This window comes from Salminus brasiliensis, chromosome 1 (assembly GCF_030463535.1).
Source record: "Salminus brasiliensis chromosome 1, fSalBra1.hap2, whole genome shotgun sequence".
Classification (NCBI taxonomy): Eukaryota; Metazoa; Chordata; class Actinopteri; order Characiformes; family Bryconidae; genus Salminus; species Salminus brasiliensis.
Genome location: NC_132878.1, coordinates 70,147,379 through 70,167,098, shown reverse-complemented (window position 1 = coordinate 70,167,098; position 19,720 = coordinate 70,147,379). Strand labels below are relative to the sequence as shown.

Sequence of the window (19,720 nt, the reverse complement as noted above, 5' to 3'; positions counted from 1 at the left end):
ATCACTAGAAACCTAAACATGCCAAATGTTTAAGATTTTTATTATTTTTGTACTTTTTTTTCCTTTTTTTGTTTTTTTTTCTATCCCCACGTACAATAAAAGTCCCATTCCACCTTCTGCCTGGGTCAGAACCTGTGTTTTTTCTAGGTTCCTTTCAAAAATACAAAAGAACAGAACCAACGGGCATTACGACACTTCAGTGGAAAGAGCACGCTCAGGCCAGCAGGAGGAGGAGCTCCAGTCGCAGACTGCATGCATGAAGAACAGAAAACAGAGGAAAGAAAAGATGGCCAGCCCAAACATCACCAAGAGCAAATGGAACTGAAGGAGCTCACCAGATGCTTGTGTTCTTCTTCCATTTTTTAGGTAGTTACAGGTTATTTAACTTCTTAATAACTGATGCTAGATTGATCTATAAGGGACAGGATCACTAACCATTTCATGCAAATATTGGATTTTTTTTTTATCTGTGTGGACAGAAGGATTATTTCAACATTCAGTTATTTTCTGTACACAAACATTATGAGTAAATGTACGGTTCTTCCCCCAAGAGGTAAATAAAACGTTTGATTGATTTTTTAGTTTTCTTCTAAGAGGGCAGGGAAGGGTAGGGCGCCTCACTTTGCGGTCATCATCTGTACAAACTCTGGAGAGGGAGAGAGGAGACAGAGGCAGAAGAGAGATAACGTAAGAAAAACGAGAGAGAGAAGAGAGAGAGAGAGAGAGAGAGAGAGAGAGAGAGAGAGAGAGAGAGAATGTAATTGGGCAGGCACCTTTGGTGGAATGCCAGACAACGCATCCAGCCGCTAAATCGTTCATTGGTTTATTAATTCCTTTAAAGGAAAAGTGAAGGTGGGGCTCGCTCTGTAATTTGCGTCCCGTTTATGAATTCTGTTCATATTCATCTAATCAACAACACAGTTACTAAAACACACATGTCCACTGTGTGCTTTAAAGAATCATACAGTGCATTCTGGTATAAATTTATATTGATATAAGCATTCTGTGTAAAACTGAGGAGTTTCTGTACCTTCATAGTTCACCTGACCGTCTCCATCAATATCCGCTTCTCTGATCATCTCGTCCACTTCCTCATCTGTGAGCTTCTCCCCGAGGTTCGTCATAACGTGACGCAGCTCTGCAGCACTGATATAGCCGTTTCCATCCTGGAGGGGGATAGGGAATTTTAGAACATACATTTTCATTCAAAAGTATAGAAACTATAAACACTCACAGGTAAGTAAAACATTCCTTTTACTTCCCCATGATTCCAATCTTCTTCATGATCTTCTCCACAGACTTGCACGTTATTGTCACATGCCCTCAGCCAACCAATTTTATTCACTATTCATCCGAGTTCTAACTCTGTTCAAGTGTCCATTCTCACTTGTCTGTATAAATCCTCAACTGGGGTGAGTTTCCCAAAAGTGTTTAATCTTTGCGAATAGCAAACCAACTAACAGAGAAAGAGCTTTGGAAACCGAAACTTTCCGAATGGGTAAAAAAAAACGTCTTTGTTGACTCCTTCCCCAAAACAGAGCTACCAGCTGAACCTCAAATACTGATTCAACTCAGTCAAATACACAGTATATCCGTTATTATTAGATTCTGGAATGATGGTGCTCTATCCAGTACTTTTTGGATGAGTTGGGGATAAGGTGAGGCGGTGATCATTCAAAATCTTAATTTCACTAATGCTTATTTTGTTGAACGCAATCAATGCTCCACAGTAGGGACAGTTACTCCAACAAAAGCAGACTTTAACTTTAACTTTAATACCCTTGATTTCAGAAGAGTGTTTTTTTGTAATATTCAGAAAAAAGGAATCGTGTGTAAAATGTGATTAAATTACACATTTTATTGATTTCCTAAATGTAAAAAAGGTGAACAGACCTAAATCCTAAAATAGATTTAAACATGAATATTTCCTGCACATTTTGGTCACAGATTCTATTTATTTTCTGAAATCAACAGATTGGAAAAATAAGATAGAATTTAGTGTTCCTTAAGTAAACAACCAGTGATTCTGCTTTAGAATGAGCAGAAGTGAATATAGACTTACTGTAATTCACACTCAGAAAATGAATGATGTGACACACATTATACATATCATATATGAATGTATTACATTGTATATTCCTTTGATCATACAAATTTGATTTATCTTTCCTCTGTTTTCATGCGGATCACTACCCCCAAGAATTAGAAACTCCTTCTTCTAGCAGCCCCTGGCTTTTAGGTGTAGAACTGCAGGCAAAACCCACCTAAAGGAGCACTTTGTTAATAAAAAAGTAGGTCGTGTTACACTTTAATCAGCAAGTTTTGCATAGTACTTAAGTTACCGAGGTTTTTGGGAACGCTCATTAATTAACGATGGCTCTTAAGAACTTGTTAACAAAGTACTTACTGTTACAAAGCTTTTGGGGGAAACTCACCCGTTTGGCCACCTTGTTGTAAAGTATGAAACATTGTTTACTGTAGCATACAGAGCGTTAGTGCCTTTTCTAGTGTATGACCTAGTTTTGCCGTTTTCTCTCTGTCCTTTAGGATTGCCCTTTTCTGACCTGTTTGCTTTTTGACCTTTGTTAACTGTGTTAACTTTTCCTCTTGTTTTGCCTTTTACCGGCTATTTCATTCTGCTCAGCAGAGCTTTGACCTGGCTTCGGTACCACTCTCTTGGATTCCTTTTTTGCAGGTTTCGCAACACCCACTACTAATGACATGGACTACTACCATGTCAGTGTCACTGCAGTGCTGAGAATGACCCACCACCCAAATACTACCTGCTCTGTGGTGGTCCTGGCCAATAAAGACCAGTGTGAAAGATGTTTAATAAACTATGCAGAGAAACAGATGGTCTACAGTCTGGAATTGTAGAACTACAAAAAAAAGTGCTCCTTTATGGTTAGTGGAGCTGACATAATGGGCTGAGTTCATCTCAAACCAGGGGTGGTCATAATATTCTGTTACGGCTGTGTGTGTGTGTGTGTATATATATATATATATATATATAATTTTATAATCAATACAGATGAACAATCCAGATCTATTACCTAGTTCTATCATCAAAAGGGTATGTGATCTAGTTCCACCATCAATGAAGAAGAGTGATTCAGTTCCATCATCAATGGTTAGTTAGGTAATAAGGGGTTACATGCCAGGATTTGCCATAGCTGGTGCTATACGGAGTCACCATCTGCCGTAGTGGTAAATATTGCATTTAGTTAATAAAGGCTTGACTGTAAGGGGAGCTTGGCAGGTTTATCAGTGTGGGGATCATCATCAATAAACACAAGTGATCCTTCATCAACTGAGATGACTCATCAGTTCCACTGGGGTTGTACATAACACTAGTGAAGAATCTTCCCTAGTGCATTATTATGTCTAATGTTTGTCACTGACTGTATGTGTGCTGTAAACCATCTAGTATGTGTGCCATGACCTACAGAGAATTGTTCTCTCCTTCAACAGTTATTTATGCAGTATATGTTCTCTCTACGTACAGGCACACAGCTGTTGGCCCATGCCTGGCATTGTTTGTACTTTTTGGCAATGGGCCAGTGTAGTGTGTGTGGGCCAGTTGTGTATAGAAGTGAATGTGTGTGTGTGCATATAACTAAATTAATCATTGGTCGGCTAGGCAAATGTCTGTACTGCGCGCACAAATAAAATCAAGTGGTCTCCTGGTTCTGAAATGGGTTTAAAGACTCTACACTACCTCTATCAAGTTTCACAGATTCCTCTTTCTGACCCTCTTCCCATAACCTCTGTCCACTAATCATGCTTTATGCATTAGTCTTTCGCTTCCTGACGGATTAAACCTACTGGTGTTTCTTACCATTATGGGCATGACTAGACTCTTGTTTGTTGCATGTTGTGCATGAACTAATGATGCACGGGTGCACAGCTAGACAGAAAAGAATGCTACTGCATGACATACAGTGACTGAATTTTGATGTGAGGATGCAGGTAAGGTTTCATTCCGATGACTATTTCATGAAAGTCATACTTATGCAGGTGTTGCTGCACAGTAAAACAGTGCACCACCACTCCAGAGTCTTCTCTGCCGAAATCTTTTCAAGTCAAATGCAAAAGATCCTACAATCCTAGTAATTCTGCCTGAGAGTTTACATGACCTTTTAGATTGCCACCATTCCTATTTAATGACAGTTCTCCGCTCTAGTTGCTTAGAAGAGCCCATTGCTGCTAATGCTGCTTTCTTTGTAACAAAGCAGGCCGTTATTCAGTGCTACAAAAGAACTGAAAGTATCCACAATAAAGATAAAACATTGCCATTGCCCTATTTGAGCCTTGACTGCTATGCTAAATGAGCTCTAGCTTGGCTTAGTCAGACTCTGCTCAAAGCTGCAAAGGTCAGAGGGATAAAAGTGATGGGACGAACCTTGTCAAATACCCGGAAGGCTTCACGGATCTCCTCCTCGCTGTCTGTGTCCTTCATCTTTCTGGCCATCATGGTCAGGAACTCTGGGAAGTCTATGGTTCCATTGCCTAAGAAGATTCAGCAAATATGGGAAAAGGCTGAAGTGAGAGTGTAACGATCCACAGCATCCATAATTCAGGAAATGTGCTGAAAACAACTCCAAGCTAACACGTTAGTCACAAGCTAATATGTTAGCTCCAAACTACAGATAGCCACAAGCTACCATGTAAGCCCTAAACTAACACACTACCCTGTTATGAAGTGTAACTCCTACTGAGATCATAAAATGCTGGCTTACACCTTTAAAGGCACTTGCATATAAGACAATACCCACATGTTCCAATATCAAAATGTCCATAACAATTTCACCTCCTTTTATAATCAGATCCCATGTACCCAAGAGGACTGTGAGACACGACCATACACTTTAAAATTGTCAGATTTCAGAAATTCTTAATATTTCTTGTGAAAACATACATTTACTTGTGTGGAGGAATAGTTTTGGTGCTTGAAATGTGTTTACCAGAGTCTTAGGTTCCCAACAGTAGTGGAATGTGTGAATAAAAAAGTACATAAATGATGAAAAAGCAGAAGCCGAATTTCAAGTATCCATTGGTCAGTTTCACACAAAACCATAGATGAATACACAAATCAACCAATTACAGATAAGAGGCAAATGACGGACACACAAATCCACCAGTTAGACACGGTGAGAGGCAGAGACAAGTATCTTGACCCGTCTTCATAGCCCTGTAACTACGGATGCGAGTCATGTGCGATCTAGCACTGCACCGGAAAGGGTGGACTCTACAGATTAAGGAAATGTTTATATTGCAGAGATATTCACAGAAGCATCTGGAAAAACAACGCTTTTGGCGCACCAGCACGTTCGTAGACTCCAGCAAGTTAAAGCTCCCACAGAGGAAAGAGCTTTTCTGTACAGAGCTTAGGAATAAATTTCCAGTCAGTGTTTGGGATGCAAGCCCATCTCAGTATTGAGAATAAAAACCTACTTATTTAGTCATCATGCTTTTGGTAATTAGTTTCCCCAATAGGTTAAAAAGTACAGATCTGGTGGTGGTGGTGGTGGTGGGGGGGGGGGGGGGGTCTTTGTATAGAGATCTTTGGTTAACTAAGGAGGTGGAAATGTCATTATGCAGACATTATACCATAAAATAGAAGCTTCTCTGCCACAAAACCTCTTCTGGGAACTGTCATATTTTTGTGTAGAATCCTGTAATATTGCTTTACCTGGACAGTTTTTGTTTGCTTTGTATTTTTGACAGTGGTGCAAAAGTGAATTCTACTCTGCACCTGTAGGAGGTACACATAATGCTTCTTGAACTTCTTGAACTTTGTCAATGCTAACTTTCAATGCAAAACTATGATGCTATGACGTACACTGTATGTGAGAGGTACCTGTGTGCAGAGACAAGTCTGTATGCATCACACAAACTGTAGTTCAAAACTACATGTCAGCCTGCAGTACTGGTTACAGACTAATGTGTAGTTCATGGATTGCTGTCCTACCCTGTGCCCGACCAATGCTAACAATTCAGCCATCACAGAGATTACTGTACAGGGAGTCTGGGATCCCCTCAAGTGGATCGATGACACTGTCGGATGCCCCACATTAAATAAGGATGCTGATCTTTCGTGACACTGTGATGAACGATGCTGGTTCAAACTGCTCAATACTCCTCATGAGAGACAAGGAAAAAAATACAAGGCTGGCTTAGCAGCTGCTGGGATCGCAAAGATATGTAATCTTTGGTGATAATGATATGGCGATTATGAATAACTGATAGATAGATAGATAGATAGATAGATATATAGATAGATCACTTTATTTATCCCATGGGAAAGTCAGTTTTTACAGCAGCAAAATCAAACAAGAGAGCAGCATAATAAAGGCACTTAAAATAGTAGTAAGAAGTGGCAAATAGGAAACAGTAAACCTGACTACAAATACAGCTATATTAACAAATACAGCTATAATATACATAATATAACCCAATTATATTAATAAGAAGTACTAGAAAAACACAGTTAAAAAAAAGTGTTAGTAATTTTCTAAATATATATATAAATGAACAAATTCTCTATTTCAATAGGGATTACCAAGCTTTTTGTCACAGGAGTATAATATAAGCTTTGCACAGTGTATGTACCTGTACCCTCAGCAGTGCAGTTCATTTCAGTGCAACATTAACTACTAATAAAGACAGTTAGGAATGAAGACTGCTAAGTAGTCTGGTTTAGGTGTGTACTTTAAATGGCCCATATACTAAATCCATTTTTCTTCTGCTGGGCATCACATCTGTGCATGTTTATGTAGCACAAACAGTATTCATTTATTTTTATACAAACTTTTCTTTAACCCCTATATATAGTCTTATACAACTGATGTCAATTAATCATCAGCTAAAATGATTGCTACTGTCATATGCTGTCCCGGTATGTTTAATTCAGTAAACAAATACAAGTTGTGCCTAGAATGTGCAGATAAATGGCACATTTACATCTTCTTCCTGTAAAAGACACTTGCAACACATGAGATGAGAGGTGCACAAACCTTTGCAGTTCACTGTATGCCATACGCCCTTGCTGGCTGCTGATGTGGAAGTGTTGCTGCTGTAGGGCCTTCTGTCTAAAAGTCATGGTGCTTTTGAGCTGGAGCAGATGGCAGTCACATGGCTTTGGGGGGGTGGATCTAATGGCCTGTAATCTAATATAGAAACAGGGCTCGAGGACATGGGCAAAATGATGGCCAGTGAAAAAAGAGAAATGCCAATTACAGTAGACAACATTACAGGCATTCCAATAAAGGCTGATGGGAGATGCACACTATCCCCAGGATCTACAAAACCACTGGGACTGCATTGGAGAGGCTGTGAGGGCGGCCAAGGTTGTAAAAAATATATTAAACATTGTGTGCTCACAGAAGGCCACTAAAGAATACTGAACTCATTATCATGTTCGTGAAGCCAGTCTTAGCGGACGTTTGCATTGTGACATGATGCATTATGTTAGACGTCACCATAAGAAGATGGGTAATTCGTGGCCATGAATGAATGCACATGGTCAGCAACAATTCTCAAGTAGGTTGTGGCGTTTAAGCGATAACTGGTTGGTATTAACAGGCCCAGAGTGTGCCAGAAAACACTCCCCGCACCATTACACCACCACCACCAGTTGATTCAAGGCAGATTAGGTCCATGTATTTATGCTGTTGGCACCAAATTCTAACCCTACCATCTGTGTGCCTCAGCATCAGCAGAAATCAAGATTCATCAGGGCAGTTGACCAGACCAGGCTATCAGGCATTTATCCATTGCAAAAGTCACAGGCCATGTTCTATTGCTTGTAGCCCATAGGTCTCAATTGCTACCATGTTGTGCACTATGAAATTATCTTCTTCTTACCAGAAGACAGTTATGCATGCAGAACAGCCAAGAACCTTTCAGACCTTTAAAAACTTTCTATGCGACAAAGTCCCCCAAACAAGAACTGAAGTGCAACTTTGACAACTCTTAAGACAAGGATCGCTCACACACATCATTGTGAACGTAGCCTTCCTTAGTGAGAGAAAGACACTTCCAGTCCACATGCTAGTGTCAGTTCTTTAAAAAAGCTCCCTCAGCATCCCAACAGTTACCTCAGTTCGATCGGTGCGTGGGCGCTCGATTTGTGGAGTGTGCAAAGTGGATTATATAATCACTTTTATTTCCTATTACTCGCTGTATTGGCGTCTGACCTGGATAGCGTCAGTGAGGGAGAAGCGTGATGCATGGGGGCAATCGGACACGGCCACCTCTCTAAAAATGTGCTTATTTAGTGACCACTGAGAACGAATAAAACTTCAGCAGTTTCAGTTTCAGAAGTTACACCTTGCTGGTCCAGGATGTGTGCAGATACACTAAGCCAGAACCAGCAGTGCGGAGAGCCCCCACTAATTCAGGGCGAGGAGTGCAAAATGTACCTTCATGCAACTGCAATATGCGCCCACATCGACCCTTATTCTTCAAAGTCGCACAAAACAAGAACAAATTGAGGCATGCGGAAAGAAGTATTAACTGCTCTGTCTCTCATTAATGATAGTGTTGTATGGCATCAAAATGAGTGGAGATTTGGGCTGCCAATAACACAGATAACACTTAGACTCGTTTCACAAAGGGCACTTGCTTTTTACAGTTTCTGATAAGTAAGGTATTTGTGAACTGGTAAAAAATGTGCAGGTTTGGTCTCCTTTAAAGCCATTTCATTAATGTCCACTCCTTGCATCTTTTAGTCCAGTTTGTCAAACATTACGACTACCAAACCTCTAGACCTTTACCTGAACAAGTTTCAACCCCATAATGCTCAATCCCTAGTCCATCCAGTTCATTAATGCCACACATTCATGCCTTTTCTATGAGGAGTGCTGTAGTGTGGCCTCCGGCTTAAGCTCATTTACATAAATCAGTCTTAGAAAAGGTTGGTAAATGGCTACGTATGAAGGAATTATGGGTGCTTTCATTTAGAAACCTACACAAATGTTAGTCTGAGTGAAAAAACAAAATAAAATACAAGAAAATTATGGATATGGACCCTTTGTAAACCACAGTGGTAAAGATTGCCTGACTAGGGTTTGGCGATATAAGGGTAATACTATATTGCTTGGTATTTAAAAAGAAGATGGTGTTTCTAAATTACGGCATGTCTCACATGTCAAAATTCTGTTTGGCTATATATCCAGTACACAGCCAAATAAGCTCATTCTCCCATGTGCATTCTCCCTGGGTTTGAGCAAGCAAAGATAGAGCAAACAAACCTGAGTGAACCAGCCTACTAAATGAGTCTGGAACAGTTGGTATACTAACCTAAGCCTAGATAGTCGCCTATGAGTCCAAACATCGGTCTAATTACGACTTTCTGTCACTCCATGACCAGTCGCTAAACTTTGCTCTGACAGAGAGTTTTTAGCACCAATACTTTTGTCGGTAGCTCAGCAGTTAGCTAGTCATCAGCAGCTGCACTGGGCTGTCTGATACTTAGTGGAGCTGTAGCTTAGCAAGTGGGCTACAGATCCAAAAACTGTAAAATCAGCTTTCCGTCCTTTCAACAGCAATTGCTTGATCTGGGTCATTCTCATTTGAATGTTTATCAGTGTGCTTTCAGTCAGCCCGACTAGAATTTGTTCTGTGGTGAGCAGATTGTTATCCTGCTAACTAAGCTAATGTTAACCAGCTTCTCTTTCCTGATTCAGAGCAGTTTAACTTTTAGCTTTGTTCTCAGACTGATGGTCTAACATTTATTGAATGGCTGATTAAAACGGTGCTTGTTCACTTGGTTTGTCACACTGAGATTTAAAATAAAAAATGACAAATCATTCAGTATTATTTACTAAAAATGCATCATTAGAGGCAGCAAAAACTTGTTTATAACTAATTTGGTGTCAGTGCCATGCACCAGTGTTTTCAGACATTGACTCATTAGGATTAAACTCAAATATACAATGAATAGTTGAGAAGTCAGTGTGACTTGGTCTTAAGGCACAGTTTCTCTTATTGCTTATTACGCTAGTAGACCATTCACAAAATAACGCAGGATGAGACTGTACAGAAGCCACGTAAATGTAGAACCATCTGTGCTAGTTGGAATCAACTAATACGTTGAATAAGTTGACAACTTACCTACTCCCTTCACCCAGTAAAATCATATACTGCAATACTAGTTGACAGTATATATACTATAACAGTAAGAAAAAAGCGGATACTGCCCAACCCTAGGCCTGACCATGACATTCATGACATCCATGGAAACTTGTCTAGGGCTTTGATTGGTCAGGATACTCCAAGCACACAGTACAAAAAACTGTGATTAGTTAGAGCTCATCTGCATATTGTAATACTGCAAAATGTAATATTCTGCAATGAAAATGTATGAGCAATGAGAAATGTTTAAAAAACGTTTCCTGGAGCGGGGTTCGCCAGCATCTTTCTCTACTTTCCCACCTTTTCCTATTAATGTATACCCTTCTTATATTCTAGATTTTTGTATTATTATTACTTTATTTATTCAATAATTGCTCTATGGGTGTAACCGGGACCTTGAGATCTCAATTTCGTTCCACCCCATGTACCACATGTGATGCGAATGACAATAACAGTCTTCTTGAATCCCTGAATCCTTGAATCCTGAAAGTAATTTTCAGTGATTTAACAGAAAATGTCTAGTGCACTCTGAGCCTTAAATACAGAGGTAACTGCTGTAGTTATTTAGTTCAAGCCCAAAAATCTGCTTTTCAGAGTTTATATCTGCTCTAAAGCCACAGCCTGTTATTTGTGTACTGGCTTCAATGCTGCACAGAGCTTGAATCTCAATGACTGCCCCATGTGATGTCATTTAAAGACAGGCAGCTCTCAAAACGGCATTCCAGAAATAAACAAGCTGTACATTTCAGACAAAAACGAAATATTAGCTGCTATTAGCGGGCGAGTATCTGTAGCAGAGTTTCTCAAGGACGTTATGTCCTCACCCCACTGACAGGCACTCGGTGAGTGCTCAGCAACAAGACTGTCTCTAATAACCTCTCCAAAACTCAGCTGGAATGGGTTCTGACAGTTTTGACAATTCCACATCAGTTCCAACAATCCTCACTCAACCTTAACGCATTTATCACCAGCAGAAACAAAAAGCATGCTGTAGTTTTATCCAAATTATCTGGAGAAACCGAATGGAAAATTCTGATTGTAAACATTAGTGTCAAAAAAGTACAAGACAATATCTATTTGAATAATAAAAAAAACTGTGTACCTGTGTTTTTTTTTGTCTATTAAATTAAACACTAGTGAATAATTCATTATCTATTACAAATTATTCAGTATCTAATTATAAATTACTCAAGAATGACAAGGAATCTACAATTAATTGTTCAAGATTTACTACATATCATTCACTATTATCACGTAACTACTCTGAATGATTTAGTAACTACTATAATTTATTTAGAAGTATATATATATAATAAATAATTTCTTCGTGTTGCTGGGATTTACTTTTTAAATTTAATTATTCTGCATTTACTATGAATTTAGTACCTACTATGAATTATTCAGTAATTGCTATTAATTATTTAGTATATACTGTTAATTATTCAGCTTTCATATGAATTATTCTGTAATTACTATGAATTATTCAGCACAGTAGTAGAAGTAGTATGTACTACTAATAATTCAAAAACTATTACAAATTATTCAGTAAAAATGTTATTAGCAGCAAAAACATGTTAATAACTAGCGTGGTGTCCGTGGCCATGCCCCAGTGTGTAGATGTTTTCAGACAGCGACTTATTACTGTTAAACTCACATGTACAATTTATATTTTATTGACATTTCATTTTCAAGACCAGAAGTCAGTGTGACTTGGCCTTACGGCACAGTTTCTCTTATTGTGCTAGTAAACCATTAACAAAAACAACAGGAGAAGATTTTTCTTTATAAGAGAAAAAAACTGTAGCTATCCTTCTTTTAGCATTATCACAGATCTGCAGCAGTCTTTCAGCAGATGAGGGAGGGGCCACTTACCATCAGCATCCACTTCATTGATCATATCCTGAAGCTCTGCCTCTGTGGGATTCTGCCCCAGTGACCGCATCACTGTACCCAACTCTTTGGTAGTGATGGTGCCATCTCCATCTTTGTCAAATAAGGAGAAAGCCTCTTTGAACTCTGGAACAGACAGAGGGAAACACGCTGCAGTTAAAGCGAAACAGTTCAGAAACACACACAGCGTAGTACGAGCATGCAGCAGCCAGAGGAACTGGGTCAAAGCTGAATACATTACAGGCTAGATCTCATCAGAACATTGTGTTTACTTGTGTGAAACCAAAGACAGTTATTTTTTGAAAGATATGTTTTATACTGAGAAACGTAATGTGTGGGCTTTACTTCATTCCAATGAGAGCAGGCCACAAACTGGTCAAATGTAACCTGAGCAAGTCTGTGTAGTTAAAGTTAAACATGTTTTTGGTCATCTTGTATTCCCACAGATGATCAACCATCACCTGTGAATTTTGACTGAATACAGATAGATGTTTCTCCAAATTCCTCCTGAAAATGTTCCCGTCGCAAACAAATATCCTACAGTAAGTGTGTTTGATAATTGAGTTGTGTGTAGAAGTCACAGGACTGTAATAGAGCACCATTTTAAAGCAGATCAACAGCTCACAGTGAGAGCTAGCCAGGTTAAAGTACAGCCTCCACACAGGGGCGTTAGTTTACAGTACAGTACCCTGGTACTGTAGGGAATGCCAGCGGATTCTAATAAATTCTAATAAAACCAATACACCAAGATTTGCCATATTGTGTCTTGCTGTACAGGACATACACACAGAAAACATACAGTTTTACCTTACTTACTTAATCATAAAAATAATGTTTATCATGTTAAACAAAATCATGTTTATATTTTTATATTTTATTCAAGGAAATGAATAATGTGTACTGTAACAATCTGTTTATGATCTGATTATGACACAGTTACTTACTTTCAGTTTGCATACAAGATATAACTGATAGTGCTGATATAACACTGGACCACTAAACAGACGATGAGAGTAACAAATATAATGAAGTAGAATATCTTCATACCTGCAATTTGCTCCTCTGTTAGCTGGTCAGCCTGAATTAGAAAACAGCAAAAAAAAAAATAGTGATTAATGGCAATTAAACACTTAAAGCAGAGTAATTCAGAGTGGTCTGGTGTAAAACAAACCTACAGATTAATGGTGAAGAACAAAACTAGAGTTTAATTTCTTTTTAAGCTACATCAGAGAAGAGTACAACAGCAGATTCTTAGGAATACACCACCTGTTTGAGAAGATTTTGGGTCTAAAACATGCTCTCATGTCATTTAAATGATGATGGGATACATGTAGGACATTGAACGAAAAAAACAGCCCCCATAGAAACGTACGTAAACGTACGTTTCACACCAAACCTACTCCAAATGTGTTCATCTCAAACACTGAATTATGTAGAGAATTTAGATTAGCTAGGGATCATGTACAAATGATGAAAAGGAGTAGGCTGGCACAGTGGAGCTGGTGAAACAGATGCTACAAGTGAGAGGGAAAAAAGCATGAAACTGTAATATATAGGGCTCTTACAATTACCCAATAAAAAAAATAAATTACCTTCCCAATTATCTGCAGTGATGTATGTATTTAATGCATGAAATAAAAACAAAGAAAAACTGTGCCATCTTTTATACAGCAACAAAAACATGGTAGCCCACAGAAAGCACTCAACGATTCGACACGCTGATCTGTTTTACTGTGTGCAGTGTGAACAGACACACATTGCATATGGTAAGTTTTTACATTTACATTAACATTTATATTAAGTTTTCATGTCCCACTGTAAAACCATAAAGTGCCACAATGGAGGCTGGTGTCCAAACAGCCGAGTGGCTCGCTGTGTAGTGTTTGTATGTAGCTGTTGAGTATTGTGTAGATTTTGTAACTAGGTATCAATACTGATGTTTGTGTTTGGCAGTATATCAGCTAGGAGATTTTGAGTGGACTTCATGAATCAAGAGATTTTTTAAGTCACTCTGGATAGGATCGTATGATAAATGCCATAACTTTAAGTGTAAATTATGTAATCAAACATGATCCAACAGCCATCCACAAAACATTTTAATAACAATAGCTGACTTAGTAGTTCCAAAATTACACTCTTAGCAAAAATATCTCTAGTAAATTAGATAAAAAGGGGGTTCTTCATGAGCCCTTCATGAATTTAGAATATAACCATGGCATCTGTTGGAGTATACTTCAAGGTCAAAGGTCTTTTTGACTTGTGGAATCATTTTTGGTACCATATAACTATTTCTTAAAAGGTTTATCTACAAACAAATATGTATCTACAAGAGGTACAATCATAGACAACAACACTTGAACCAGTCAAAAAAAGAAACTGTGCATGATGGATGTGCATGCATGTGTACAGTGGTCAGTTTTGGGCTACTTTGCCTAGTCCAATACACAATTGTAAAGGTTCTGTGTCTGATTGATTCAATTATGTAAATATTTTCTCATTTGCAAACATTTGTGTGTATTTAAATAGCAAAAACAGCTCAAACTGTCCATTTCTACTGTAAAGCTGTTGGTCCGGACACACTTCTACTGTCTGCTATCCTCACTTAAATTCATGCAGGGTGCAGACATGAAACACACACACACAGGCTGTGGTACAGCGCTATTCTACCATAGCCATGGGCAGCTGGTCAGGGACATCCTGGCACCGAGGGAGGACACGAAGGGACATCTGCTGACATGGGCAGCATTTCTGATTAAAGTTATTTGAGTGTGTTCAGGCAAGAGCTGCACGATATGCACAATTCTGCCGCTATTGTGATGCTCTACACACCAATCACCCATAACATTAAAACCACCTGCCTAATATTGTGTAGAAACCCATTATGCTGCAAAAACAGCTCTGACCCATTGAAATATTAACTCCATAATAACCTTTTTTTAAGTGGTTTGTGCTCTACTGTGCTGGTTCATCAGCGGTCAACCTTGGAACAGACGCGTTTCATCAGACTCTCCAAACACGGCCTACGAAAAACTGATCCACGAGATGGAGAACAGAGAGCTGTATGACCCTGGGACCCTTATGAGGGAGTGAATGTGCGTGATGCTAGCCATCCTAGGCTAAAAGCTATCTAAGACTACAAGGCCTGAACTACAGCCTTCCAGCAGAAGCCATTTAGCTAGCCTGGCTAACCACATTAAGCACATTAAGAGCAGCTGTAGTGGCCTCGCTGCTAACCAGCCAATCATTACAACCATCATAAAAAGGAAGACAGCTTGTTTGATTCTAGGGTTTGAAAAACCACATGTGGGCGTTTGTCGCCCAAGTCACATAGCTCCTATTACCTTCTACACAAAGTAGTGTCTCAGTGTTTCTAACGGTGCAGTTAAAAGCAGTCATGCTGCCTGATAACAGAAGATATTTAAGTACATGAAAAAGCTTTCTTTTGCAGAGTAGAATAAGACAAAGAAAGACCACTGGCAACGTCCAGTAGCCAAATGGAGCTCAGAGACCTTGTCAAACAATCAGAGGGAGGACAGTGGCAGGACCACTTCACCAAAAATAAGCTAAATGAAATGCTGAAAAGAGCAAAATAGCAGTTATTTAAAAAAAAGAAAATGCTAATTTCATAACAAACTATGGTAAAGATATATGCATGTATACTCAACTGTATTTGTACACCCCTACATTCAATAATACCACATTTACATTACATTAATGGCATTTAGCTGACGCTCTTATCCAGAGCGACTTACAAGGTTACTTGTATTACAGAGGTGGGCCAATGTAGTGTTAGGAGTCTGGCCCAAGGACTCTTATTGGTAAAGCGCAGCATAGTCACCCAGACCGGCAATCGAACCCTGGTCTCCCACATGGTGAGGTAGCTCACTAGCAGGTAGTGGTATTATCTGTTGCGCCACACCAACCACACATTTAGTAAAACTTTTAAGTATTGAATTGGAAAAATAAAAAGCCAGCAGCCCTCTTGCAGTACCAACACATCCAACTGAGGGGCAACAGCCCAAAGAATGAAATCACTCTATATCCAATCCATATGATGAGCAATTCCAATCTTTACCTCTTTAAAATAAGAGCTATGCCTATCAGTGGTTTTGAGGCTGATACTGAGCGCTGATCGTCATGCAGCACTAGAGGCCGATACCCAACACTGATCGAGGGTGAGGCTGGATGCCATGTTAACCTTTCCATTTTGTAATTTTCTGTCTGTCAAGATGAAACGTAATTTAGGCTTTGGAATCAACCGCTTTTAAAATGCAGCTGAGAGAGTCAGCGGGGGGAATTTCTCTACAAACTGCAGTGTGGAGCTCAGAGTGACATTATGCACTGAACAGGGCTGCGTGGTGTCCTCTCGAGAGGGGTGTCCGGCTAGTGGTGTTAAAAGTCTTTACTCTGCTTCCTCCACGAGGCACGATACATATTTTCCAAGTATGTGAGTTAAAAACAACAGCGTCAGACTGATACACACAGCTCAGACTTCAACACTGGCTTTAACAGGGTTCTGTAGCCATGAGTGATGTATTGCTATCTGGCGACTGAATGAGGAACTCAGTGTGCTGTGACCTCGCGCAACGCTGCAGCAACTCGTAAAATATGGATCATATGATTTGACCATCTCTCAGGACTGACTAAATTAGAGAAATATCAGCCCATTACCTATTTGGTCTAAAACATCAACATCTGTCCATCTCTTACAATTTAATGATAATTATAGACACATTTTCATAAACCTAAATGATTCATCCCAACTCAACCTGCTTCTGCCTCTCTCTTTCTCACACACATACACAATCACGCCTACACTACATGTCCAAATGTTTGCCGACACGCCTTGTAATGAATGCATTCAGCTTCTTAAAGCTGTACCTGCTGCTGACACAGGTGTGCAAATGTGAGGACACCTACACACAACTTGTCTAGTCGCTGTAGAGAAGAGTTGCCAATAGAATAGGACTCTCTTGAGCAGATACATGTGAACCTAAAGAAGCATATGAACACGAACAGAAATAGTGACGACAGTTACTCCAATCAAAGCAGGACATAAATAAACAAACACAAAACATATTTTACCCTTGATTTTAGAAGAAACAACACATGCACACAGACTAAGGTTCAAATGCCTAACTGTGCATAAACAGTCTATTTTCACTAAAGCAGTAAAAGTCATATTTTATGCATCTCCGTGCGAAAGGCAGTTCGACATTTAGCTTTGTTAGATCACCTTTATTACAGATCAGAATAATGAGAACAGCAGTGCTGAGAGGTTGCAGGAGATATAGTGACAGAAACAGATATGATTATATGTTGGGCCCAATAGATTAATACACAATGAGCCACTCGATCTGCAGAACACAGCAAAACAACAGACACAGGAACAGAAAGTCCTCAGGCCGTCCGCACACCCAAGTTTAAGAAAGGACAACACACCCAAACGACAATAAAGACTAAAGTATAACTAAACACCACAATTCTTCCCTGCTGTCGAGGATGCTGGATTTCAGAAAATCAGTTTCGGAGTGTTTATGTGAACAGTTTTTCAGCTCAGTTTTGTCCTTTTGAAAGCAGATCAATAATAAAAGTGTATGTTTAACATTAGATTAAGCTTTTACTCTTAACTTTGCTGGAATTAAAGGGTTTTCGAGGCTGGATGCTGTTTCAGTGTACACATGCACTAATATAGGTCAATACACACTACATAATCCACAAGAGACCCAATACATAACTGCTAGCATTTGTTGCATAGAGCTATTACATCAGCCTACCAGCGTGTTGCCTACAGAACAGCTGGCCTCTGCCAGATGCTGAGCCCCCTGGGATGAAACTTTTACATAGAGATGCTCTAATAAATAACAACATGTGTGAACGGTTGACTTTTAGCAGTTTGGATGTTGTTCTAAGGCCACGGGGATTGAATCCAGTGAGTGCATTTGTTAGGGCGCTCAGCCGATCGTCCCGACCCAACACACTGTGATGGTTCATTCACAGTTATTCTCACAATTCCTAATAAAAACCTATTCATGTGTAGATGGATACACAAACTGAGATGACTGATTAAATAAATAAAATCCAAACTAAGTGACTGAACTGATTTTATAATATAATTTTAAAGAAATTAAATGCTTTTCCCACCCAACTCCTCCTTTTATGATCTATACACAAAGCTAGAAATGACAACATACTAGAAAACTTGAAAATATAGTATTTTAGTTGGATCTGATCACTGAAAACATTCTAATTAAAGAGGAATTTCACTACTTTTCTTTTTAAGAAGTAAACAACCTCATTCAGAGTGGGTTTGGTGTAAAATCCTTCAGGACTGTTAGAAGTGGTGGTGAATGGAGCCAGACTTGGACCAGGTTATGAATACACTGCCTGATGTCTGATTAGCACAGTTTTGAGAAAAGTTAAAAAACAAACGGTGGAGTGATACATGTACAGCACTGCGTGGCAAAAAATAGCCCACCCCAAAATGTTATTTTTTTTCCCCCCATTTGACACCATTTTACCATCATCAACATTACATATATAGCTCAGAAGACATGTAGAGCTTCACTGGTGCTTCTGGACAGTGATTAAAACTGCTGTACTTGCACCTTTGTAAAGACCCTGGAGTTATGGATCATTTTACACCAAACCTAATGAGAATATGAATATCATAAGATAGTCCTTTATTAGTCCTGCAGTGGGGAAATTCATCTATTCATCTATCATCTATTATATATATATATATATATATATATATATATATATATATATATATATATATATATATATATATATGATGATTCTGGCATTCAGATATTACACAACAACCTCCTCAGGGAGGAAGGCCTTGTCATTTTTTTCAGATCTGGCACATTTACATCATCATAAATGCTGTTTATTAGTGATTAGTGTGTCCTGTCCATATTGAACAAACAAAGCCAGATATAGCTGTTTCCCACCCAGGATGCGCTCTTCAAAAATAGAGAAAGCACTTTCGGTTCCCTAATCGACCACCTGAAGCTATAAATACAATGTTTGAATGTTTGCATTTTTAACAATTTAAAGAGCCCACATAATGCGTACATATGCCACATGCTTTAAGGTGTCTGTCCATATGCACAACCCCGCTCCACCTTAAAAGGTGCAGCACTGACGTTCAGCCTCAGCTAATCCATCCTAAGATACACCAGCCTCCTTCATCAGTCAACACTGCACTGAGCAGACATAGCTAGTTACATCCTTTTACCATCTGCCCGTCTTATAGGATGGATATTCACACATGTGCAGCCTTTACACACTCAACAGACCAGCACCTAGCCCCCCAGACACCAGTGACAGTCCATTCTGCACCACGACGAGCCTCTAGTCCGTCTTAATACTAGCCAGCATTGCCTGACACTGCAGATGTTTCTACTATAACAGCATTCACGTTTGCATAGATGAAACATAGACCAGAAAGGCGCTAAAGCCATTTACGAGTGCCTCCCACCAAGAAATGAACATGTTTAGCCATGCCAAGCTGTAAAATCGTGTTAAACTCGTAGCAGAAATGAAGATACGTACCATATTTGCTGGATTATGCGCGGATGCCGATAGCTAGCTAGTGTACACGGGACTCGCTGTCTGGGCGCAGCCGCTCCACAGGCGTCGCTTTTTTTGCTCTCTGTGTGCCGCTGAGGCGGAGGGATATAAG

The 19,720-nt window shown here is 39.3% G+C and overlaps 1 protein-coding gene across 1 annotated transcript; it reads right to left on the bottom strand.

Annotated features, from left to right (window-relative positions):
• Positions 1 to 397: 397 nt before the first annotated feature.
• Positions 398 to 19,695, bottom strand: calm1b (calmodulin 1b). The gene is made up of 6 exons (XM_072688350.1): positions 19,591 to 19,695; positions 13,075 to 13,105; positions 12,010 to 12,153; positions 4,403 to 4,509; positions 1,031 to 1,166; positions 398 to 646 (listed from the first exon to the last, which is right to left on the bottom strand). Exons 1-6 carry the CDS (start codon positions 19,591 to 19,593, stop codon positions 618 to 620), a joined length of 450 nt encoding a protein of 149 aa, XP_072544451.1. The 5' UTR covers positions 19,594 to 19,695; the 3' UTR covers positions 398 to 617.
• Positions 19,696 to 19,720: the final 25 nt, after the last annotated feature.

Coding starts and splice junctions, on each gene's coding strand:
- calm1b (XM_072688350.1), bottom strand. Junction 12,154..13,074: donor AACAGAGGAGCAAATTGCAG/GTATGAAGATAT, acceptor TGTCTGTTCCAG/AGTTCAAAGAGGCTTTCTCC. Junction 1,167..4,402: donor CCTTCCGGGTATTTGACAAG/GTTCGTCCCATC, acceptor ATCCCCCTCCAG/GATGGAAACGGCTATATCAG.